This window comes from Heptranchias perlo, chromosome 21, assembly GCF_035084215.1.
Source record: "Heptranchias perlo isolate sHepPer1 chromosome 21, sHepPer1.hap1, whole genome shotgun sequence".
Lineage (NCBI taxonomy): Eukaryota > Metazoa > Chordata > Chondrichthyes > Hexanchiformes > Hexanchidae > Heptranchias > Heptranchias perlo.
This window is the reverse complement of record NC_090345.1, coordinates 18208623-18235071: the sequence shown is the minus strand read 5'-3', so window position 1 is coordinate 18235071 and position 26449 is coordinate 18208623. Positions and strand designations below refer to the sequence as shown.

The following is a 26449-nucleotide window of genomic DNA, read 5'->3' as shown; positions in this document are numbered from 1 at the left end:
AAAATCGAGGATCCCATATCCTTTTTTTATATCTTTAACAAGTTGTTCTCCCATTTTTAAAGATTTGTGTATCTGAACCCTTGTGTTTGTCAGCTCCTCCTCTCTTTTAAAGTTTTACCATTTACTGTATAACAGGTAGATAAGGTACAACAGGTAGATAAGGTGGTTAAAAAGGCATATGGGATACTTTCCTTTATTAGCCGAGACATAGACTATAAGAGCAGGGAGGTTATGCTAGAATTGTATAAAACACTAGTTAGGCCACAGCTTGAGAACTGCGTAGAGTTCTGGTCACCACATTACAGGGAAAAATGTGATTGCACTAGAGAGAGTACAGAGGAGATTTACGAGGTTGTTGCCAGGGTTGGAGAATTTTAGCTACGAGGAAAGATTGGATAGGCTGGGGTTGTTTTCTTTGGAACAAAGGAGGCTGAGGAGAGATTTAATTGAGGTGTATAAAATTATGACGGGACTAAATAGAGGGGATAGGGAGAATCTATTTTCCTTAACAGAGGGATCAGTGACCAGGGGTATAGATTTAAAGTAATTGGTAGAAGGATTAGAGGGGAGCTGAGGAGAATTTTTTTCACCCGGAGGGTGGTGGGGGTCTGGAACTCACTGCCTGAAAGGGTGGTAGAGGCAGAAACCCTCAACTCATTTAAAAAGTACTTGGATGAGCACTTGAAGTGCCGTAACCTACAGGGCTACAGACCAAGTGCTGGAAAGTGGGATTAGGCTGGATAGCTCTTTCTCGTCCGGCACAGACATGATGGGCCAAATGGCCTCCTTCTGTGCCATAAATTTCTATGATTCTATATGTCCTCTTCTTATTCTTCCTCTCAAAATGTATCATTTCTTTACATTAAATTTCACCTGGCATCTATCTGCCCATCCTACTGTTGGCCAGGGGCTGCAGAAACAACTGAGTTTATTCCGAACTGCTGATACACAGGCAAAAGCAACTTTTGAATTGAAGTAACCTGAGTTCAGTCGCTGGCCTGAGCTGGCTGGAACCGGTTTGAATTAGCTAAGTTTTGTGAAAGACAAAGAAGATGTGATAAGACACAAGTCCTTATTTAGAAAAGGAGTAATGAGGTAATGCTACCTAAGTCCTTGGGACTGAGCCAACGAGGAGAAGACACAGACTAGGCGAGCAAGCCTAAACCAAAGGGAGAGAGACAGCACAGCTTGAAGAGATAAGATTCGGAATAAGAATGAAGAATCTGGGGCGTGGAGCCAGAGCGAAGACTCCGGAGACCAACCATCGCGGAAGTGGAAGAACCTACGTCAGGGACGTAGAGACGATGTCAAAAGAGAGAGAGAGAACGGAACGCCTGGCCAGCGTCAGCTCTCCTTTTCGGGTATTAGCCTTTATATTCTGTGACCACTCAGGGAGTGTCAGAGAAACCTAGTGGGTGTGCGTTTAGATCCTAGTTTGGGTATAAAACTGTATAACCTGGTGTAAACTGCATGTCTATATCTAACCAGACATATAAGCTATATGTATATGATCTAACGACGTTAATAAAGCGAATTGAGAGTTAAGAGAGAATTGACTCTTCTCCTCTTTGTACTAAGCCAATAACCGTAACCGGTGACCTCCGGTCAACACTACTAATGTAGGTCCTCCTGAATTTTCTTAGTTATCTCCATAGTTAACCATGCTCCCTATTTTTGTGTCATCGACAAATTTTGATAATGTGCCATTCCAGATCATTTGTATAATATTGAGAAGAGGTCTCAACATTCACACCTGAGCGATACCAACAGTTACATTGCTCCAGTCTGTAAAACATTCATTAACCACTACTCTGTTTTTTGATTTTTTTAACCAACTTCCTATCCATGCGACCACTCTCCTTTTAATACTGTGCACCTTGATTTGAACAACACTCCTCCTATACTGCACTTCATCAAGCGCCTTTTGAAAAATCTATATATATACTATGGTCGCTGCATTTCCTTTATTAATGCACTCCATTATTTACTCAAAGAACTATTAAATTTGTCATATACAACTTGCCTTTTATAAATCCATGTTGACTGTTCTTAATGAAACCAGGCCTTTCTAGGTGATTATTAATTTTATTTTATCCTGTGTTATGGCCTCATTATTATTACTCACTTTGATGTTAGGCTGACTGGTCTATAGTTACCTGGTTTATCCATTTTTCATGCATTATACTGGCAATCCTACAGTCCTCTGCCACAACTTCTGAGGATATTTCAGAGATTGTGGTCAAAGCCTCTGCTGTTCCCTCTCTGACTTCACTCAGATGTAGGATACATGCCATCAGAGCCGAGCATCTTTTTCACTTTAAGTTCCACCAATTATTTTCAGTACTACTTCCTTATCTATAGCTATCCTATCTAATTGCTCCAGCACCTCCTCTTCCACCCTTTCATTCCCATTACCATACTCTTCTGTGAAAACCTATTTGGATAAATGGGTCAATGCCACTGTTACAATTGTGGAAAGAGTAATAATAATCCCAGTCCTATATTTTCTTATGAAGGATAATACGACTATTTGTTTTAGCACATGCTTTTGTCCATGTGACTTCATCAGCCCCTTAGAAGGCCTCCATTATACAGCGAACACATGTTTCAGCAAATGGTCAGGTTATATTTCCAACAAAATGTGGAAAGAGGAATTTCAAATAAACATTAGCATTTGCATGCAGGAATCTGATTTCAGGGACCTTGATTTTTTTTAAAATCACATTTTCAAAAAAAAATTGCATTGAGTTCCTCTTTAAATAGTGCAACCTCTTAATCAAAAAAGTCACCTCCATGCTTGCAGCACTGAACCCAATAGATGTAATTTTTTTTAAACAACACCATCTTCATGATTTGAATCTCTCTTTATTTTGTTTTTAATTTAGACAAATCTGCCTTCTATAGCACCTTGTGTTTAAAAAATATGCTTTTGAGGACTGTTCTGATGTCTTATCAAGTTTAAATGTAAGGAGTCTTACAACACCAGGTTATAGTCCAACAGCTTTATTTGAAATCACAAGCTTTCAGAGCTCCAAAAGCTTGTGATTTCAAATAAAGCTGTTGGACTATAACCTGGTGTTGTAAGACCCCTTACATTTGTCCACCCCAATCCATCACCGGCATCTCCACATCTTATCAAGTTTAACCAGTGAATAGATAAACCATATAGACCAAAAAGGTCCCAGGTTCAATCCCAGTCTGTGTGGCATTAGCTAATCTCAGCTAAGGCAGCACTAGAGGTATTACAATTAGTCTTAGCACCCAGGGTTAGTGAGGAGAAAATCAACCATGGTTCCCACTTCTGATCACTATCCAACAACCTCAGCTGGAAGAGCCAATATGTAGCTTTCAGTTAAGGACAGGATTAGACTTGGGCGTAATGTCCCCACCTCCACCGTCCCCGTCCCCCCCCCCAATAATTAATAGCCCGCTAACACTCACTGTCAAGTCACACAAATGAAGGATGGATACTTGAGTGAGGTACGAAAGGGTGATCTATGCCCTCAGAACATTACCCCAGCAAGAAATCAATGTCTTCAGGGGAGCAGGGAAGGGCAGCAATTTAGGGAACAAACAAAAGGAGAGAGACAAAGAAACATGCTTCTTTTACACTTTTTACCAATGCTCTGCAGACAATAACTCTGTTCCTCCCATAAAGGCTTTGTTAATGTTTTTACATTTATTAGATGGTGTATCTGAAGGCAATTTTACTCAGCACATTTGTTGTAAATCACAGACCTTCTGATGTTGGAAATATAACCTGACCATTTGCTGAAACATGCATTAGCTGTATAATGGAGGCCTTCTGAGGGGCAGATGAAGTCACATGGAACAAAACAAACAGTTGTATTATCCTTCAGAAGAAAATATAGGACTGAGATTATTATTACTGTTGGGATAGACACTTATACAAACTCAACAAGCCATGGAAAAAGAATACCTTATTGTCAACTGCCCCATCAGAAGCTATGTAGTGAGTTAATAGATAAAAGTAACAATTGTATAATGAAACAAGCCTTAAAAAATGTTTAAATGTGAATGAAATTTGAGGGCTTTCGTTTCAGTGAAGATGAACATTGGTCAATTAGTCAGTCAATGAGCATAAGAACTAATAATTATCTCCTTATTTTACATAAATCAATGTCTTGACAGAAGAATTTAACACCCAAATAATAAATGTGAATAGCCCCTAAGAAAACAGACAAGTATGAAGTTTCCTTATGTTAGACTCTTTTTAAAACTGGACCTAGTTGTTTGAACAGTCTGCTGTGAATCAATGTATTATTGAGAAATCTAAGTAAAAAGCAAAGGCCCATAATAAAGAACATTGCCAAGGTTGCAAAAGGTAGTAAGACAATTAAGAAGTAATGGTTAGAAAAACCTGCAAATTAATGGAAGATGGAAAGAATGAGAGAGATAAGGAGCTCCAGTGTCCTTTTTTTAAAAAAAAAGTTCTGATGAAAGGTCATCAACCTGAAATGTTAACTCTGTTTCTCTCTCTACAGATGCCGCCTGACCTGCTGAGTGTTTCCAGCATTTTAATTCAGAATTCCAGCATCTGCAGTATTTTGCTTTTTAAATAAATCTTTAGTTATTAATGATAAGCATTAATCCAAAATGATTCAAAATGGACTGAGCTGAGTTCTTCAAAATTATCCATTTTGAGCCAGTTATCATTTTGGTATACTTTAGAGGGCCTGCATTTTTAAAGAAACAAAGGGCTCGATTTTCGCACCCCCGAGCGGGTGCTTGCGTGGCGGGGGCTATGAAAATAGGGGATTCTTGGGGCGGGTCTGGAGCCCGGCTCCAACCCGTCCACTTCCGGGTTCCCCAGTGACGTGCTGACATACGCGCACAGCCCCCACATGTGGTTCTCCCACCGGCAATTAAAGCCGGCGGGGTGCCATTTAAAGTAATCATTAAGGTATTTCAGGTCGTTTAGAGACCTGATTAACATGAGATTTTAGGAGGGGTGGGATTTTGCAAACAACTAGGACTGTTTCCCGTTCTGGGGGAAACACTCCCAGTTCAAATGGACGTGTTGCAGCCATCAGCCTGTGGCAGCTGCAAAGGTCCATTTGACAGGTGTGGGGGTGGGGGGGGGAGGGAGGAGACCCTCACTCATTGCAGGAGGCCACTCTGTCACTTTGAACAAAGTTTGGCCTCCACCATCCTCCTCCTAACAATAAAATTCACCAACTTGCACACTTACCCCAGTGTCCAGACACATGTACCTACCTTGCGGACCCCCTCAAATGTACATCTTCCGGATGGGGGCCGCTGTAGCTGCAGTCATGACCTCCTCCTCGGACGAACAGCATCACCAGCCTCGCCGGCCACATCATCCACCTCTCACACGTGGAGCCCCACATCACAGTGCTGTGACACATCCACCTACACAGCAGGAGGGAGGGCAACGGCAGAGAGAGATGCGTCGCAGAAGGCACTACCCTCGCCACAGGCGAGGCTCAGCTTCCTGGACCTCTCTGAGCAGCAGTGCACACGGAGGCTCAGAGTCACTCGACATGTAGTCGTGGACATCTGCAGCTTCCTTCATGCCGAGCTGCTCCAGGCTGGCCCGAGCACCATCTTCTTACCTGTTGCTGTCAAAGTTACCACCGCCCTCAACAACTTCTCCTCCACATCCTTCCAGGGTGCCACCAGGGACATCGCCGACGTCTCTCAGTCGTCTGCACAAAAGAGCCCTGCAAATACACCTACACCCACTCTGCAGTGACACAATGGGTGGTATCAGGTGTGGGTCTTCATAGTGATCCTCAGGAAAGGGCATTATTGCACAAACCAGACAAGATTCGCAAAGACGTGGCAGTAGTGGTGACAATATAATTTGTTATGTGAGTTGATCAGAGATTAAATATAGGTAAAAACCATGACAAACACTCAAACACCCTTGTGCATCTCCTTCATGCTCATCACACGTTTGCCTTACGCTTCCTACTGCACATATGTGATGCATGCCCTGAGGCTGCAGCACAGGTAGTGGCAGGTTGAGTGAGGCTGACCGTGAAAGAGATGCACGAGAGGGTGAGTATGAGATAGAGCCATGAGATTGTATGAGGATTGGGTTGAGTGGTGGTGGCGGGATGAGCACTGGCGAGGTGAGTAAGTGCAGGTAAGATGAGGATGAGGTTTGAGTGGGTGTGAGGAGTGATGTGACAGAGTAGTGTTGGCTGTGCAGAAGGAGATGTGGGGTGGGGGCGGTGATGTGGCAGACGGAGCGTAGGGGAATGATTAAGTGTACTCACTTCGACTGACCTACTTAGGTGACTGAAGCGCCTCCTGCACTGTATGCAGGTGCGCGATATGTTGGTGGTGCAGGTGGCCTCCTCTGCCACCTCGAGCCAGGCCTTCTTGGTGGCAGAGGCAGGCCGCTTCCTCCCGCCCGCCGGGATCTCTGACCTCTCTGTCCTCCCCCTCCTCCTCACCCCATCCAATTATACCTGGAGTGAGGCATCATTAAACCTGGGAGCAGCCTTCCCCCTGGGCTGTAAGTTTTCCTATTTCCTGCAGCATCAGGGCTCCTCCAGCTGACAGCCTATGCTGCGCATGCGCAGTCCGCCCGCTGCACAGCTTTCCAGCGTGAAACCTGGAAGCACAGGTAAGTGGATCCAATTAGCCTGCGATTCCGTGCGGAGCACCCCAATTTCACTGGGCGTGTTACCCACACACCCAGTCGACCCCCTGCTGCGAACCTGCCGCCCTCCTAATATCAGGCCCAAAATGTCTCTTTCTTCATTTCCAACAGCATTTCCTGTTTGCAACAGTATTTGTGACTGGGAAGGAGTGTTACTAGGAGGGTGACTTCTTAATTTTTTCCCACTCCATTGTTAGTTTTGTGACTGGCAGAGATTGAGAGTTGGTTTTATTTTAGAACATGACTTACATATTGACTTTATTAGGTGGAGCCCAATCCTGACGGAAGCTTCAAACAAGTGCTCCTTTGTATAAGGGGAGGCACACAAAGAAAAGGGGAGGGAGGGAAGGTCATTCTAAACTAAATCCAAAGTTAAACCTGAAGACTGAAGAAAAGGTAAACAGTGCCTGGTGTCAATGGTCATAGAGAGCATTCAAATAGAAAGCACCTGCACATAACAAAATTGCTTAACACCTACAGAACCAGGAGATTGAAACACCCAACCTAAAACACAAATAGTCCTTCATTAAAGATGATAATTTCTTGTAACATTAAAAATATAAGAGAGAAATTGGTGGTGGCACTCACTCTTAACAGAAAACAAAGTACTTCTCAGTAAAGTTATATTACAAAATCACAAGTTAAGTTGGGATGAAGAAGTCCCTCCAGCACATTTGGAACTCAGAATATCAATTCTCATTACAGCATCTTGCTGTTTCTTAAATGAGTGCAGTATCCTGGTATCAACCTACCTTCCAAGCCGCCTGTTCCAGGTGTTGATCACCTGACAATATTTTACAATGCTGGACCTGTGTCCTCTTGCTCCTGTCTACAGGAAAGTATTGTTTTGGGTTTACTTTCTCTGACCAGTTAAAATTTTTATATACTTCCATAAAGTTCCCCTCTGAAATATCCTTTTAAGAGACTGAAGGGCCTCAGCTGATCAAATTGTTCTTCAGGACTCTTCCTTCTGACAATAGGAATCAGCGTTGTTACTTGCATTTGTTACTTCTGTGGCTTGATTGTCTCTCTCATGTTGAGGTAACCAATTCCCCAGGCGCAGCCTAACCAGGTAACTGTACACCTTGAACGTAACTGATTTTTACTACAGCATTATTTGTAATGGTGATTGATCATTTGACACTGTATGAACATGGTGAGCACCAAGCACCGAGTCAACTAATGCCCCTTGTGAGGTTTCTTCCAGATTTCTCTTTTGACCATAAGAGATAGGAGCAGGAGTAGGCCATTCAGCCCCTCGAGCCTGCTCACACTTTTGGTGAGTTCTATCCCACCGATGAAGTACACAAACCTCGTATTTTTGCTTCCAATATGCAGTACCTTGAATTTGTCCCTATTGAACTTCATTTGCCACTGATTAGTCCAGATTCGGACCCAAATCCTATACTTGATGTCATCTGAAAATATAAACATTTTCCATTGAGCCTGCAATTCCTGATCATTTACTCCAGGAACAGGAGAGGTCCCACAACGGACTTCTGGAAAACTCCACATTCAAAACCTACCTCCCTTTTAGCATAGGTCCCTTCTGCTTCTTTCCTTTAGGCCAGTCACTAATCCACATCCATATCTTTCACTTGATACCCACTGACCTTAGTTTGTAAAGACATTTCTTGCATAGTACTTCGGAGTCTAGTTCCACTATGTCAGACAGCTTTCCTTTATCAATTTGCTCTGTCACCTCCTCAAATAAGTCTTTGCTCTAGGTCAGCCAAGACCTACTCCTCCTGAAGGTGTGTTGCCTGTCATTTATTATGTTATTTTCGAACAGGCGTCTTTCCATTTTGCTCAGCGTTATAGATTTAATTACTTTTCTTATTATTGAGGTCAGGCTAATAAGATTTGTAGTTACCAGCTATGACTGTCACCCAATTAAATATGGTAACTGCATTTGCCTGTTTCCAGTCTGATAGAACCTCCTACTGTTCATGACTCCCTCAAAATGACCATCAGTGCCTCACAAATAATTTCCCTTGTTTCCCACAAGTACTCTGGGGTATATTCATGCATCCTGGGTAATTTGTTTCAACATATCTGGAACCTCTAATGTCAAATATATTCCATTAAAAAAGATTTCAGGCTGGATATTGTGGTGAACAAATTAGCCTTTGATAAATCACAGCCACGAGACCTATGGCTGAATTCGTGAACAGCATAAAAGTGGTCACATGGGTAATAATGGACTTGAATTTTCAATGAATCAGTTAACACAATAACACCCACCTTTTATTAATTTCTAATAAATAATTTCCATTTATAAGCTGACGGGTTGGCACTTACTTCTTTATAGTATAAACTGCTGAGTTTTGAAATTTGTGTTGTGTCAACTTGTCCTGTAGCCTTGGGTAACAGCTTGTGTGGAATCAGGGCTTTATAGTTCTCGATCTTGCAGGCAGTTTTTGCCAAGTGTTGTAATTTTAATGTTACCTATTCAATATACATATCAAGGCAGAGGACCCGAAATTCTTGCCTAGTCTCATCCTCACATTTTAAATTTTAAATGATGAGTACATACGCTGCATTCAAACTATGGCGCCTGAATACTTATAATCCTACCCCATAGCTGCATCGGAGTGGAAATCACCATCAGCCAGAATGAAGATATCCTGATCTCAGTGGGGTTTCTGGGGTCAGGAAATTTGACTGAAATAGGCAATCACCCGGGCCAGCATGGGCACATTTTGGGCACCTGCTTGCAGGGGGTGTATGAGAACAAGATATGTTGCTGCCGAATTGTGTTCAGGTCAAAACCAGCAGGACCAGCTACAAAGTTCTCAAGATCTTTGAATCGGTCCCCTTTAGCAAAGGGACAATTTCACTGCAGCTGCATTCAATCTTCTGGAGTGTTCCAGGCCAAGACACAGGCCTGGAAACTCTTTTGGGTCCCTCCTCCACCATTCACAAGTACTGTACCCCTTCATTTTGTCGGCCTCCAGTACACTGAGCGGCCAGCGGGAAATCCAGTAGGTGACGCCATCCTATCGGACCCATCTCCATTTTACACGCCAGGCATCCATGAGGCAGATGGAATCTCTGCCCACCCCACCCTGGCTATGATCCTCGGAGCAGAGCCTTGGCATTACTGGGTCCCACCCCATTTCCCTGCCCCACCAGTCGTCTTCCGCTGGATTTCTGTCCCGGGTACGATGTCGGCCTTGAGCAAATCTGGGGTCATAACGGCTTCTTTTAAGAAACATTAACCTTTTTTTTTCTCTTTACTGATGCAGCGGCTTTTTTAACATTTTGTTTTGAGTCTCTATAGTGACTAAAATATAGGGGCATAGTAAAATAATCTAATTTAATCTTTGCTGCTAAATGAGTTCAATCTTATGCATTTTGACCTTATTCATATTTTATGTTGTCTAGACTCATTACTGGTTACAGCAGACAATATAGTGGCTGAAAAATGATTACACTTAGTGACAAAGCTGGGTAAAGCTATATGCAGTAGCTTGCATTAACTGCTGTATATCTCTTTCATATTTAACGAGTCCATTAATGCATGCACTCAGGTCAAGTTGTGTTGACTAATGGTAGCAGTCAATTGCTATAAATCTTACTTAGCTTCCTCAGACTGAATTTAATGGCACAGGGACAGTAATGCAAGTTCAAAAAGAATCTGACTGGCATGTGAAAGAAGTGGCCTCTTATAAATAAAATCAAAATGGTTGAGAACAATATGGCCTAGACTCTGCAGGGGAGGGTACGGGTATCAATGCAAAGTCATATATAGTAGATAAAATGAGCAGCAAACATTACCTAATGTACTTTGGATAATCCTTTAGTTAGTATTAAGTGATGCAATTTTTGTACATGTAAAATATAAAAGAAAAGCCCTAGTTTGCAATTCAAAAAAGGTTGAAGAAAACCTAGTTCATTGCACACATTCACCATCCTCTGCGGAAAATAGTTATATCACAATGGATTACTGATTCTCTTCAACTATCTGGGGAAAGACTCCATAGAATAGAATCATAGAAAGTTATGGAACAGAAGGAGGCCATTCAGCCCACCGCGTCCGTGCCAACTCCAAAGGAGATTCAAATGGAATTTTTTTTGTGGGAGGCGGGGGAGGAAGCACAGTCGGCTTGTTACTGCTTGCTACCCAGGTCCTGCTCCTTACTGAGGTAAATATTCTTTTCCATTCTGCTGGTGGTAGACCTCTATATTGGCCCAGAAATTGCTCTGAGCAGAGAACCAACAGTGCTCGCCGCTCCTTAGATTTGAACTCACCCACTAAGGTACCGCGGTCTTTTTGGCGGCAACTTACTTCAAATGAGAGTTCAAAAAACTGCTGCGTTCTTTCCCGGGCTGTGTGATCAGGGAAAGGATCTCTCTGTCCCCTTCACCAATCAGCTTAATGCAAGCCACACTGTGAGAGTCAGGAAGTGAATCTCATTCACAAACCACACAGAGTAAGAACCAGGAAGTGTCAGATAAGATTAGTAAATGTACTATAAAATCAGATAGAGAAAACTAAATAAATAGAGGGTAAGAATGAAAGAATGAGATAAAAGAGACAGAAAGAAAAAGTAAAAAAATAAAAATGTAAACATTTTTATTTAAGTTTTTTTTAAATGTCCAAAAACTATTAAGATCGGGAGTAATGAGACTCCACATTTTTAAAAGTTAATTTTCAGTGCCAGAGAGGTTGCTCGGCAGTCATTAATTTGTACCATACTGTTAAAAGTTAGTTTAGACCTGATATAACTCAGTGTACCTTTTTTTTTCTGGCGAGATTAGTTAGTTTCCAGCTGGGAAGGAGAGCAAGTTGGCACTGGTCCATTAATTGCTGCCTGCGATATCTCTTTAACATGAAGCTGTCAGTTCAGCAGGGAATCAGGAAGAGCAAGTTCCGGATTTCCGCCTTTGACTGTGCATGTGCAGTCGCACTTGCTCTTCGATTCGCCCTTTAATAATGGTAGGCGCTGTTAAGCTCACCGTTATTTTACAAGCAATTTCGGGACCAATGTTACTTTCTGAGAAGAAAATTACCTAAATTATACCACCCACCAGGACCATAGACGTTTATTATTTAATGTCTTATTTCCTCCAAAAATCACAAGAAAGGGTTCCCTTCAGATGCAAGGTATTTTAGCAATAAAACTTAGTCAGTAATCTACAACATGCTCTGCTGGTAGTTATAGAAGAAATTGATACCAGTGATACTGAGTCAGGATACGGGTTGAATGGAGACAGATCCAGGCAAACTCATTTGTTTTTTTTTGTCAACTTAATAAATCACGTAATTTAGATCCTATTGTATCAGTTACCTTGAAGGCTGCAGAACAAGTGATGTAAGTGCTGGGAGATGGCCTGTCAAATATGCTACATCAAGCCCATTGTAAAGCTGTTTTATTTCACAGCACATGAGCAGACAGTATAATAGTTATGATCAGATTCACTTTACTGTATTTCAATCATTACAATTTGTCTTCACATAATAATACAAAATAATGAGCACTCCACACTTCCCCACATTAACGGGTTGTCTTACTTGACTTAAACAAAATAATTCCCAGCTACTCGCCTGTATGCTATTTCTGAGCCTAGCCAAAGCTTGCCATCGCAGCTTATATTAAATCCAATCAATTCCTCCCCTTGACTTATTTTTAGTTTCCCTTGTACCTCTGGTATTTTATCCCCTTCCTCTACTGTGAAGATGGATACAAAGTATTCATTTAACAAGATTACCATTTCCTTATTATCGATTACACGATCACCTACATCTGTCTTTAATGGGCCCACATTCCCCTTTACCACTCTCTTTCCCTTAACATATATATTAAAACTTTTATTGCTATCCCTTGCAAGTTTCATATTCCCCTTTTGCACCTCTTAATACTTTCTTTGTATCCCTCTGGTACTTTTTACAACTCTCCCAATCGGCTGAATTTTGACTTTTCCTTGTATTTGTGCAAGCCTTTTCTTTTAGCTTGATACTGTCTCTTACCTCAATTGTTGACCATGGTTGCTTAACTACACAAATGGAGCTTTTGTCTTTTAAGGGTATGTACTGGTCTTGTATCATACCAAATACTACTTTGAATACTACCTACGGTTTGTAACAGTTCAGCCCAGTTTACTGCGCTTAATTTATGTCTCATCCCTTCAAAGTTTGCCTTACTTAAATTTAAAACCTTGGTTTGTGACTCTCCCTTCTCCCTCCAAACATCAAAATGGTCCAGCTGCCAGCATTGAAACCCTCTCGGTGATGAGCAGAACATTCAAACATTTAACAAGGAATTTAAAATATTATTACTAAAGGAACACTGAAAGCTGAAATAAATGTGAAATAAGCTCTTTTCAGTCACACAAAAATATTAAAACCTTAATTCCGATAATAAAACAGACAGCTGCAGGAAATAACTAGAAAAAAATGGTGACTATCAAGCAAAAGCCATTTGTGTTGCTAATCACAGTAAATTCTTATCTTTAGACACACATGCAGAGTAGAATACAAAAGGAGAACTGAAATGTTTATTAAAAAGATTTAGTGCTGAGATACTCACTGAGATCTATAAAAATACTATATAAGCTTGATATTTTGCATGTTTCTGTGTCAGAATAGATAGGAATGGCAGATGTGTTTTTGTATCTATCAATCATTTTAGGGAAGGATAGCACAGACATGGTGCCATCGAAATAAGGAAGTGGTCAGCAAGGGCATGCAGTATCAGATAGGCAGGGCTGCTGATTTGCAGTGATCACTGCAGGAGTTCTTCAGGGAGGTATCGTCAACCACAGAATCTTCAGCTGCTTCATCAATGATCTTCCCTCCATGGTAAGATCAGGAGTGGGGCTGGTTGTGGACAATTTCACAGTGGTTAGCTCCATTCGCAAGTCCTCCAATACTGAAGCAATCTATGCCTACCTACAGCAGAACCTCGATAACAACCAGACTTGGGCTGACAGATGGCAGGTTACATTTGCACCACATAAGGGCCAGGCAATGACCATCTCAAACAAGAGAAAGCTTAGACATCTCCCCTTGATCTTCAATGGCACCACTATTTCAAAGTACCCACTATCAACAGCTTGGGCACGGCCACTGGCCAGGAGCTTAACTGAACCAGCCATATCAACACAGTGGCTACAAGAGCAGGGCAGATGCTGGGTACTCTAACAAATGTCTCATCTGTGCCTGTGCACCATCTACAAGGCCCAAGCCAAGAGTCAGATGGAAAGATCGAACACTCACCACTTACTTGGATGAGTGCAGCTGCAACAATAGTCAAGTAACTTGACACCGTGCATGCTAGAGCAGTTTGCTTCATCGTGCCCCTGTCACTGGACTCAATAATCACTCCCACCATCAGTGTGGCTGCCCTATGTATGATCCACCGGATTCATTGCATCTCACCAACTCAATAATTCACCAAGTCATTACCATCAAGAAGGACAAGAGCAGCAATGCTGTGGAAAAACCATCACCTCCAAGTTCCCCTCCAAATCACATACCATCCTGGAATTCCTACATAACGCCTTTGTGGGGGCACCATCACCAAAAAGACAGCAGCAGTTTAATGAGAAGGCCACGACTACCTTCTCAGGGCAACGAGGGATGGGTAATAAATGCAGCCTTTCCAGATTTACCCACATCCCAAGAACAAATTTTAAAAAGTCAAATTGCACGGGATTCCTGGATTATTAACCTGTGTCTTGAGGATTCGAATTTTGTGATTCTATCCATTTTTTCATGAAAACTATAAATCAGTGACTTTGGGCACAATTAGTCACTGGGAGATGGTGCAGAGTTAATCACAAATCATCAATGGCGAGAAAATAGAATGTGGAGGAGAATACTACCGTCTACTCCCACTCAAACCAGCTGTTCTGTTGTAGTTATTTTTAGAAGAGTGATATGCCATGACAGAAGATTACACGAAATAGTTTAAACATTGCATGTTTACTGGCATTAAGAAAAAGTTCCCATTTACTTCACTGCTCTGTTAAACTGCAAGGATACAGTAGTGGACTATACAGCACCTACATTAATATTACCAGGTGTTTTTAGAATAAACCATAATCACAGCTTTAGCACAGCAGCCAGTCACTTCCCCTTCAAGCCATTTTATAAATAGCATTAACATTTATTTTAATAAAGGGAATTCCAATGATTATTTCTCTTCAATATATCAATGTGGCCTGAGTGTGTTTATAGTTTTTCTTAAAGAAGAAAGTGGCCACCTGCAAATCTCATGTTTTTGTTATGGGGTGCGGAGTTCATGTATTTTTCACTGCCCAGACAAGTTATGACTTCCTTGAGTAAAAAATGTAAACAATAATCCCCTTGAGACACTTAGCATTGAAAGAGCCTACACTGCATGCCAGGCCCCAGATCTCACCTGAGCAACTCCTGGTCAAATCTCACTACAATGGATGGAGGGTCTCTCAGGCATTCTTCCACTTGTGAAGAAGACTTCCAGAAACCTTGCCATCTCCATTGTTTATTGACATCAAAGAATAGCCAGAAGACATCACTTGTGCAGTAGCTGTTAAGAATCCTTTGATCTCTTATCCTTAGGTATTTGTGTGTACAAATCTATTCAAACGCTGTCTATTATGAAGTATAAAATGTACAGAACTACACATTTCTTGCAGTAAGCTAAAAAAAATTAAATCCTGTTAAATTATTTATTTGGTTGCAGAAAGGCTATTGTACCTTGATTAAAGGAGTTGATAGGGTAGATAGAGAGAAACTAACTCCTCTGTTGGGGGAGTCCAGAACAAGGGGGCATAACCTTAAAATTAGAACTAGGCCATTCAGGGGTGACGTCAGGAAGTACTTCTTCACACAAAAGGTAGTGGAAGTCTGGTACTACTCCCCCAAAACGCTGTTGAAGCCAGGTCAATTGAAGATTTCAAAACTGAGATTGATAGATTTTTGTTAGGCAAGGGTACTAAGGGATATGGAACTAAGGCGGGTAAATGGAGTTAAGATATAGATCAGCGGAATAGGTTCAAGGACCTGAACAGCCTACTCCTGATACTATGTTCCTACCCAGGATTGTAAACCAGTTATGTCAATTCAAGTTTTATCAATTGTTGTCTTTTGTTCTGTAATTAAAGACTGCACCAAGGAAATGCAGAGAAAAGCACCACTACACTTGCAATGATATAACATCTTTAATGTAGACAAACATCTCAAGTCACTTGACAGAAGAGTAATCAGACAAAAATGGATACCAAACCAAAGGAGGAGATATTAGGAGGGGCGACTAAAAGCTTAGTCGAAGATGTGGTTCTTAAGGAGGCTCTTAAAGGAGGAGAGGGAAGTGGAGGGGTTTAGGGAGGGATTTAGAGTGCATAGATCCTAGACAGCTGAACGCATGGTCGCCAATCGCAGAGCAAAGGTTAGGTGGGGAGGTTCTTGAGTGGCCAGAGTTGGAGGATAAGAGAGTCCTGGAGAGATTGCCGGGCTAGAGGAGGTTACAGAAATAGGGAGCAGAAGGCCATGAAGGGACCAAAACATGAGGATGAGAATTTTAAATTGGAGGTGTTGGGGTGGCGGGGGCCAATGTAAGTCAGCAAGGACAGGTGCGGTGGGTGAGCAGGACTTTGTGCGGGACAGGATACAGGCAGCAGAGTTTTAGATTAGCTGTCATTTATGAAGGGTGGAAGAAGGGAGGCTGCTCAGGAGAACACTAATAGTTGAGTCTGGGGGTTGACAAAGGCATAGGTGAGAGTTTCAGCTGCAGATAGGCTGAGCCAAGGATAGAGACAGTCTTTGTGATACTGAGGATACAGGGTTGGAAGTTCAGCTCATTGTCGAATAGGACACCAAAGTTGTGAACATTCTGGTCAACCTGAGACAGTGGGCTAGGATTGGGATGAAAGGATACAGAATCTGTGGCAGGGGCCGAAGAGATGGCTTCAGCCTACCCAATGTTGAATTGAATGTCAGATAAGCAGTCTATGGCTGGGTGTTGTCAGCGTACATATGGAAGCTGATCCCATGTCTTCAGGTGATGTCGCCAAGGGGTAGCATGTAGATGAGGAAGAGAAGGGGACAAGGATAGATCCCTGGGGGGCTCCAGAGATAACGGTGTGGGAGCAGGAAAAAAGGCCATTGCTGGAGATACACTGGATAGGTAAAAGTGGAAGCAAGCAAGGGCAATCCCACTGAGCTGCACAACAGAGGCAAGGCATTGGGGGAAGAGGTTGAGGCCCACCGTGTTAAAGGCTGCAGGTAGGTTAAGCGGGAATAAGGATGCAAAATACACCATGGTCACAGAGAACGTCAGAGGTGACAGCAGTTCAGGACTTTGGAGAGGAAAGGGTGGTCGGTGATGGGACAATAGTTTGCAAGGACATACGGGTCATGGGTGGATTTTTTTTTAAGGATGGGGTAATGACAGCGGTTTTGAAAGGAAGGAGGACAGTACCTGAGGAGAGAGAACCATTTGCAATATCATTTATCATGGAATAGTGTGACTGGACTTGTAAATGCTTCAATTATAGTTGGCCTCTGATGAATTAGCAGACAATACTGCAGGGTTCAGCTTCCAAACAAGCATACTGTCAGCAGAAAAAAAAATCTCAAAAAAAATTGCAGAAATGTTTTTTTCAGATAAATACCAAAAAAGATTAATAGCAGAAGTCTGTATTAAACACGTAATGCAAAATTAAACAAAGACTAAAAAGCCTCGAACCCCTTTGAAGAGTTCCACCACTCATAGAGGAATTGTACAATGACATAGAAATTACAACAGGGAAACAGACCATTCAGCCCAACCAATCCATGTTGGTGTTTATCTCCCACATGAACAGTAATCTTAATCCCACATTCCCACTCTGTTCCCATATCTTTCTATTCCCTTTGCCTTCAACCACCTATCCAATCTATTCTTTAATGTTAATATGGTCTCTGCCTTAATCATTAACTCCAGTAGTGCATTCCACAGCCTCACAAAAATAGTTCTCCTGTTCTGTGTCTCAAATCTCTTACATTTATTCTTATATCTCCTGTTCTCGACCATTCAGTTACTGGAAACAGCTTGCATCTATCTACTCTGTGCCATCCCTTCATAATTTTGAACACTTCAATCAAATCACCCTGCTGTCTTCTTTGTTCTAATGAAAACAATCTCAGGAAATCATCAAGAAAGGTCTGATTTATTAACGACCCTACCTACCAAGCCACAGGCAGTGCAGTTCCGCCTGAGAAACTAGTAATACATTGAATTGGGCAATTATAAAAGTAACATGTGGAGTTCCATAAAAAGGGTCCACAGATTCACACAACAACCAAAACTGTCAGAAGGTAGAATGGGCTATCAATATTGTGTGTTTTAGAAAATGCTTTAATGATTATTTACTCTGTTGATAATTAACTGCACTTATTAAACTTCAACTGAGTTACTAAGTCAGCCCATAACTTTGTGGAATTCCAGAGAGATTTATATTCCAGTTTTCTTCAGAACATCAATCACTGTTCCTAGATTATTCCTGAAAGACAGAATTATATTGCAATCGATGTAACTGTTCCTAGCTTATTCCAGAAAGGGAGAATTATATTGCAATACCACAATTATTTTTTTCGGGGGCAGGGGGAAGCCGATGGGCGAGCAATTAAAATCGCCCGTGGGACTTACTTGCTGAGGTCCCAATCTCTACTCATAGGTTCCGATTTTAACCTGCTTTTCTGGACAGGTGGAAAGGACACCCACTAGAAACCGATGGGGTCCTTCTTTAAATATGCAGATTTGGCTCTGGTGACATTATTGGGGCCTGGCTGCTGTTTTAACCAGAGGCCGGCACGGGAACATCATTGTGGCTTCCCCCGGCAGGAAGAGGAGTCAGGGTCATAAGATACTCCAGGCCCCACAAGGAAAGTGTAGGCCTTATCTGTAACCCCCACCCACCCGATCGCGAGGCCATTCCGACTCCCTCTCCCAGTCACTTAGCTCAGTGCCAGCAACTGTTCCTTTGGTCTCTGGCGGCAGCCTCCTCCCGTCCAACATTCCATTCCCGCTGCTGATTCCCACCAGTTTTGGGCAGCAATCTGACGAGGAGTTAAAGTCTCCCGGGCTACATACTACTGAGGTCAGGACTGTTTGTGACTCACGTCCCTTTGGCCCACCATGGTGACCCTGCCTTTAACCACCTTGGGTCCACGCTCTGAAATTCCCTCTGTAAACCCCTGGTCTCTCGACCTCCCTCTCCTCTTAAGGTTCTCCTTAAAACCAACCTCTTTGACCAAACTTTTGGTCACTCTTCTTAATATCGCCTTTAGTTCAGAGTCCATTTTCTTTCTTATGCCTCAGTCAAGGGCCACCAGGTATTTCTCTACACTAAGAGTGCAATATAAATGCAAGTTCTTGTTCCTTTCATAAAGTTAATCATGTTGGTTTGTTTGTTACTAGGATAAATTATTCTGCTAACACATATACAAAGGGCTGCTGCTCTGTCAACTGGTTTTGTGGTGGCAAGGGGTTTTGACACTTGGTTGATAAACTGGGAACTAGTTTTGGAATTTCCTGACATCTGGTATGTACAAGAAGCCAGAACAACAAATGACTAATGTCTAGCACAATAAAAATCTGATTAAGGGGAAAAATTTTCAGGGCTATGGGGAAAGGGCAGGGGAGTGGAACTAATTGGATATTCTTTCGCAAAGCCAACAAAGGCACGATGGGCCTCCTTCTATGCTGTATCATTCTATGATTTGTGACCATTCAATACTAAGGCAAATGGAGGAACCATTTTCTGTCAAAGAATTTTAAAAATTTGTTTATTGGCTAGTTTTCAAAATCTGAATTCCCTTCATCTGGCAGCATTGCACTATGTGCAGCGAACTGCTAGTTAGAACAGTAGAATAGCATGTTTGTCACTACAACGGCTTTGTGGAAATAAGGTCTGGGGGGGCAGAGTTTCTGTTTTGGGCGCAATCGAGAAATTACACCCAAAACACACTCAAAATTGCACCAGTTAGGTTACAGTTCAAGTTTCTGATAAAAATCATTTGCATACTCACAAACATAAAATCTTCCATGAACCAACGTAAACCCTGCAGTGTAATAGAACGGAATCATTTCTTTTTAATTCTTTCCATTAAAAAGTATTCACTGAGGTATTTAACCTGGTCAGGTTAATACAGCTGAAAATGGGCTTATCACAAAAAATAAGCATTTTTAATAAGAGTGTCCTGTCCTCCACCTGTGATTTAAAATCACGGAAAATGACTTCAAAAAATATACTGCACCACTTACTACTTTCATTGGTGTTCACTAGTCAATTAAATATTTTTTGATAGGAAAAGATTTTTAAAATGTGCCTACTAGTGCCTGTGCAACTAAGAAAACGAGTACAGTTTGAAGAGCCTTCCTGAACCAGTGCAAACGGCAGACTCTCAATGTCGAACTGGGGGCGGGGCCAGTTTTGTGGACGGAGCTCGATCCGGCGAATTGAATCTTGAACCAGCGTAAAAGATCGCGGAAAACACAAATGTAAGTGGTTTTGGGCATAACTCTCTTATAATTCCCCGAACCTTTGCGCTGGTTCGGCCGATTCCGCCCGGATTGCGTTGAAATTACTAGCTTGAACGAGTGGAAACTCGACCCCGTTTTTTTCCTGACGAACATTTCATTCAATATCCTCTAACAACTTTACATTTCTACACTTAAAAGTCTCTAATACCAGAGCTGTGTAAAAGCGAACTGCATTAGTTCTCTTACAAAGATTTCCTTCTATCTATAGCTCATGAAATTCCTTCTAAACCCTCAACAAAGTAAGTGTTAGTAAGTGGACTCAGACAGTTCGGCTGTTTATTTTAAGAAGCATAAATGAGCTTTTCATTTCACATTTTCCTAAAATTACAGCCTCTTTTTAACTTTAACACCTTTTGATGTTGCAATAGTTCCTGCAAGCTATATTTTCCGTGCTATGTTTGGGAGTTTGTCACATTGAGTAAAAGTTTTGCCCAATTGCACCATTATACCACAATACAAAATAGTAAACTTTTCTCATTTCAGTTGTAAAATTTGAGTTATAATTGCGTACATAAGCAATAAAGTTCATTGAACAGCATGACTGATTCTCTAGAGACCGTTACTGTTAATTACAAATGGAACTGCCTAAGACTTTAGTAAATGCTTCAAGAAGGGAGGGTCCCTCAATCATTAGCATTGATGAAGTACATAATTCACAAAATGGAATGATTAAATAAGTTTGGAATATATACAATGCACAGAATTAAAAAGCAGATTATTAAAGCTATTACCGTTTGTAGAGGCAAAAATTAATCTGTTTAAATGCAAAAGTCATAACAGCCATCGGAATGAAAATGGGCTGGATTTAAACAAGAATTAATAACATTGTACCTTTTTCATTCACCATGACCATTTCATCAACAGTAGCTCCAGTAAACACCGTAAAACCAGATTCACATCTAACAGAAGTTTTCGAGCAGGCAGCAGTGTTAACGTCCCTAGTTTCCAGTTAGTTGTGGCTGAACAGCAGCCTTTAAGCAGTTCTGACAGCCTAAAGCAGGGTCTGAGTGTGACTGGTTGTCAGGAATTGCTGTGCATTCCCCATGTGGACTCTGCCCTGCTGAAATAACCATTCACAGCTGCTATGTAGTGAATACAAATTCCACTAGCCTCTGTCGTCCTGCCCCTTCAATGACACAACCTCACATTCTTTAAAGGCAGACATCAGAAAAGCACAGGGGTGGGGTTGCCATCGCTGCTGTTATTTTCAATGTTAGACCTCTGCAAAACATTAAAGAACTGCTGAGAGTGGAGTCATTTCACAGCTGTTATCTTTGCATGAGGAAACTTAACTTGTGCGCATGGTTCTCAATTTGACGTCATCTTTGTTTATGGGTTTAAAAAGAAAGCTGAGAATTCTGTGCTCCTCGAGGTGAGGAATGACAGTGCAATCTCTTTCTGCAACCTTTCTTCTTAACTGAATTTATCGTTACAGTACTACCACAATCATCACTCTTCCAAAATGTCCTCTCTTGCTCCTACCAGGTATGGTAGTACAGTGGTTTTGTTACTGGACTTGTAATACAGAGACCTGAACTAATAATACAGAGAATGCAAATTTAAATACCATCATGGCAGTTTGAGAATTTAAATTCATTTAAAAAGATCTGGAAATTAAAAGTTGGTATCAGTAAAAAAAATGACAATGAAACTATCGGACAGTGGTTCGCTAATGCCCTTTAGGGAAGAAAACCTGCTGGTCTATATGTGACACCAGTCCCACCCCAATGTGGTTGACTCTTAACTGCGCTCTGAAATGGCCTAGTAAGCCATTCAGTTATATCAAACCGCTATAATAGAATAAAACCGGACAGGCCACTCAACTGCGACCTAGGCACGGGATCAGGATATTACAAAGGCACACCGAGCCCTGTCGATCCTACAAAAACCTCCTCACGAACATCTGGGGACTGATGCCAAAATTAGCAGAGCCGTCCCACAGGCTAGACATGCAATAGCCTGACACAGTCATACTCAACACAATCATTTCTATCAGCCAACGTCTCAGACTCCTCCCACCGGCAGGACAGACCCACCAGAGGTGGGGGCACAGTGGTATACAGTTGGGTGGGAGTGGCACTCAACATTGAGGTTAAACACGAGCAAGGAAATGTCCTGCTGTTTACCACCTACTGCCCGCCCTCAGCTGATGGATCAGCACTCCTCCATGTTGAGCACCAGTTGGAGGAAACACTGAATGTAGCAAGAACACAGCATGTACTCTTGGTGGGGAGCACCCACATCCCAAGAATGAAACATGAAAAGCTCCTTTGCACTCTTCCTGTATCCTTACTTTATTGAAATCAAGATTCATCACAGCATCTCCTACTCTATGCCATTCTATCCCAGAATCTCATACCAGTGGAACTCTTTACCTCCCTCATGCTGCTTTTACATTATACAAGAAACCAGGCCAGTTTGGCCAGTTTCCAAAATGCAGGCCGTACACAGCCGGATGCAAGCTGAACGTAAAGCTGTCAGGAGGCAGATAAAACCACTAAAATTGGGTCTTCACAGCAGCCAGGCTTAGGGAGTGCTTGCAATTCTACATTCAGCTTGCAGCCAGCTGTGCATGACCCACACTTTAGGAACCAACCACACCAGCGCATGTCTTGCACAATGTAGACGCAGCTTCAATCTGCCTTCCTTCCTACAAGCTACAGGCTTTTCCAACCCTAATCGCTCCTTCCTGATTGACCTAATTCTCTCCTCTTCTGTTCAACTGTGGTGATATCCTGCAATATGGAAGTTGACCCCTTCCTGTAAGTTTCTGAATTTTAAAAAAAACTGAATATGTTCTCTGTGCTGAGACCTACCATAAAGCACTCCCAGGTCAGGTTTAACTTGCTTTAGAGACAATGTGGAGCATTTAATGCACATAAACCAAATATATAATGAACGAACGAGATCCTTGATTGCAACCTTAAAAGACATTGGGCCCGATTTTACCAGGGGTGCGGGTTCCCGGCGGGTAGGCCTGCGGGCACGTACCAAACGCGCCCGGTGAAATCAGTGGGTTGCCCGCGCGATCGCAGCAGGCAATCCACAAATTGGATCCACTTACCTGCTCCTCCGGGTTCCGCGCTGCTGATCTGCGCGTCGGGCGGGCTGCGCATGCGCAGTAAGATCTGTCAGCTGGAGGCGCTCTATTTAAAGGGGCAGTCCTCCACTGACAGATGCTGCCACAAAAAGTAAAAATTACAGCATGGAGCAGCCCAGGGGGAAGGCTGCTCCCAGTTTAATGATGCCTCACCCCAGGTATCATTAGATGGGGTGAAGAGGAGGGGGAGGACAGAGATCTTCCCCCCAGCGGCCGGGAGGAAGCGGCCTGCCTCTGCCACCAAGATGGCCTGGCCCGAGGTGGCAGAGGGGGTGAGCTGCGCCACCAACATATCGCCCACCTGCATACAGTGCAGGTGGCGCACCAATGACCTCAGTAGGTCAGCCACAGTGAGAACACGTAGTCTTTCCCCTACACTCCGCCTGCCACATCACTGCCCCCACCCCACATCTCCATCGGCACTGCCAACACTACTCTGTCACATCACCCTTCATACCCACTCAAACATCATCCTCATCTTACCTGCACTTACTCACCTCGCGAGTACTCACCCCGCCACTACCACGCAACCCAATCCTCATACAATCTCATGGCTTTATCCCATACTCACCCTCTCATGCATCTCTCTCACGGCCAGCCTCACTCAACCTGCCATCACCTGTGCTGCAGCCACAGGGCATGCATCACATATGTGCAGTAGGCAGCGTAAGGCAAATGTGTCGTGAGCATGAAGGGGATGCACAAGGGTGTTTGAGGGTATGTCATGGTTCGTACTTCTGTTGAATTAAATAACAACTCACATCACACATTATATTGGCTCCACTAGTGCCATGTCTTCGCGAATCCTGTCCGGTTTGTGCAATAATGCCCGCTCCTGGGTATCCCTATGAGGACCCACCACTGATGCCACCCAGTATGTCACTGCAGAGTGGGTGTAGATGTATTTGCAGGGCTCATCTGCGCAGACGACTGAGAGACACCGGGGATGTCCCCGGTTGCAGCCTGGAAGGCTGTGGAGGTGCCCTCACGGGCAGTGAAACACAGGGGGCGTCGGCCCAAAGCATCTACCGGGTCAGGGCATGAACAGGAGCAACCTGCCACCACCTCTGCTGGAGCCACAGGGGTAGCACCACGTAGGGGTACCAGGAAACGAGAACCCAAAGTTCCGTGAGCACACAGGGATTGCACCAGGGTGTTTGTCTATTTGTTATCTTTTTATTTCCAGTCTTTGAATGGCAACACGAAATAAAGTCACTTTTTCGCACCAATGCTGCCACCTCTTGTCCATAATTCTGCGGCTTGTGCAATATGTCCCTTCCGTGCGCCTCATCATGACGACGACCACCCCGTCCCACCCATTTGGCATAATACAGTGGGTGCAGGTATACAGGCACCACTCTTCTGTGGAGGGAGTGTGTATGGACCCTCGTCTGCGCACGTTATGACATGTGAACGCCTCACACAGTGTGATGTTAGGAGAACCGTTGGCATATGAGTGCCTCCCTGGCCTGACGAGCACGCAGGTGAGCCGGTGTTCGGGCCATGGGTCGTTCCTCCTCCTCTCGCTCGTACTCCTCCTCTTCCTCCTCCCCCTCCTCCTCCTCCTCATTGTCGTCCTCAATGTGGGTGGCGGGTGTGCATGGGGCCTCCTCCAGCGGCACCCCTCTCTGTAGTGCCATGTTATGCAGGGCACAGCAGACAACTATGATTCGTCCCACTCGGAGTGGCGTGTATTGGAGTGCTCCCCCGGAACGATCAAGGCACCTGAAGCGCATCTTGAGCAGCCCTATGGCCTGCTCAATTGTAGACTTGGTAGCAATGTGGCTGTCATTATACCGACGATGCGGCTCAGTAATGGGGTTCCTCAGAGGTGCCATCAGCCACGTGTGCAGGGGATATCCCATGTCGCCGAGGAGCCAGCCGTTGCCGGTGTTGGGTGCGTGGAAGAGGGGCAGGACGGTGGACTCCCTGAGGACGAAGGCATCGTGGCAGCTGCCAGGGTATCTGGCGCACACGTGTAGGAATCTCTGGCGGTGGTAACAAATGCGCTGGGCGTTCATGGAGTGATACCCTTTCCTGTTGATGAACAGCCCTGGCTCATGTGGAGGTGCCCGTATTGCTATGTGGGTGCAATCGATTACACCCTGAACCCGTGGGAAGCCAGCCACATCATGGAATCCCACCGCCCTCTCCATCTGGCTGCGCTCATCCATGGCGAAGTTGATGTAGGTCGAGGCCCTGCGGAACAGCCCATCGGTGACCTGCCTTATGCACTTGTGTGCAGACGACTGAGAGACCCCGGTGATGTCCCCCGTGGCACCCTGGAAGGATCCGGAGGCAAAGAAGTTGAGGGCAGTGGTGACTTTGACGGCGACGGGTAAGAAGATGCTGCTTGGTCCATCCGGGAGCAGCTCGTCATTGAGGAGGCTGCGGATGTCGGTGACTACCTGGCGAGTGACTCTGAGCCTACGTATGCACTGCTGCTCAGAGAGGTCCATGAAGCTGAGCCTCGGTCTGTAGACCCTCTGCGGAGGGTAGTGCCTCATGCAAAGCAGCTCTCTCTGCGGTTGCCCTCCCTCCTGCTGTGCAGGTGGGTGTGCCGCAGCAACGTGTTGGGGGGCTCCACGTCGATGAGGCGGACGGCGTGGACTGCGAGGCTGCTGGGGCTGGTGATGCTGTTCGTCCTCCGAGGATGTCGAAGTGGCCCCCATCTGGCAGGTGTTGGTCTGAGGGGTTGTGCACGGTAGGTAGGTGTTTCCTCGCACTGGGGCTGCGGTTCCACGTCGGGGTTCCCTCTGGCTTGGAGGGGGGTGGTGGAGGGCAGGCGTTGCCCTATGTGACGGAGTGGCCTCCTGCGTGGGTGAGGGGTCTCCCCCCCCCCCCTGTGGTGTGCACCTTGGCAGCTGCCACAGGCTGCTGGCTGCAACACGTCCGGTTGGAGTGAGACTGTTTCCCCCAGTGTGTGAAACAGTCTCGGTTGAAGGTAAAATCCCACACTTCCTATTAAGACAGCTGAATCAGGTCACTTAATGACCTCAACAAGCAAGGTAAATACACTCAAGTGGCATCCCGCTGGCTTTAATTGCCTGCGGGATTCCCACCAGCGGGGCCTGCGCGCGCAGCCCTGCACGTCAGCGTGGAACCCGGAAGTGGCCGGGATCGAGGCGCGATCCGGTGACGCACCTGGATATCGCGATTTTCGACGCCCCCCCCCGCCGG

General features: G+C 44.0%; 1 protein-coding gene across 7 annotated transcripts in view; it reads right to left on the bottom strand.

Annotated features, from left to right (window-relative positions):
- ablim1b (actin binding LIM protein 1b) overlaps positions 1–26449 on the bottom strand; it is a 350583-nt gene that overhangs the window by 210194 nt on the left and 113940 nt on the right. Inside the window, exon 1 of one of the 7 annotated variants that reach the window (XM_068002160.1) lies at positions 21001–21262. The exons of 5 other annotated variants lie outside the window; for them this stretch is intronic. In XM_068002160.1, the coding sequence (XP_067858261.1) occupies positions 21001–21022 (22 nt within the window). In that variant the 5' untranslated portion in view covers positions 21023–21262. Of the gene's footprint in view, positions 1–18543; positions 18575–21000; positions 21263–26449 lie in introns of those variants that run through there. One more of the 7 variants, XM_068002163.1, reaches the window with a different exon arrangement.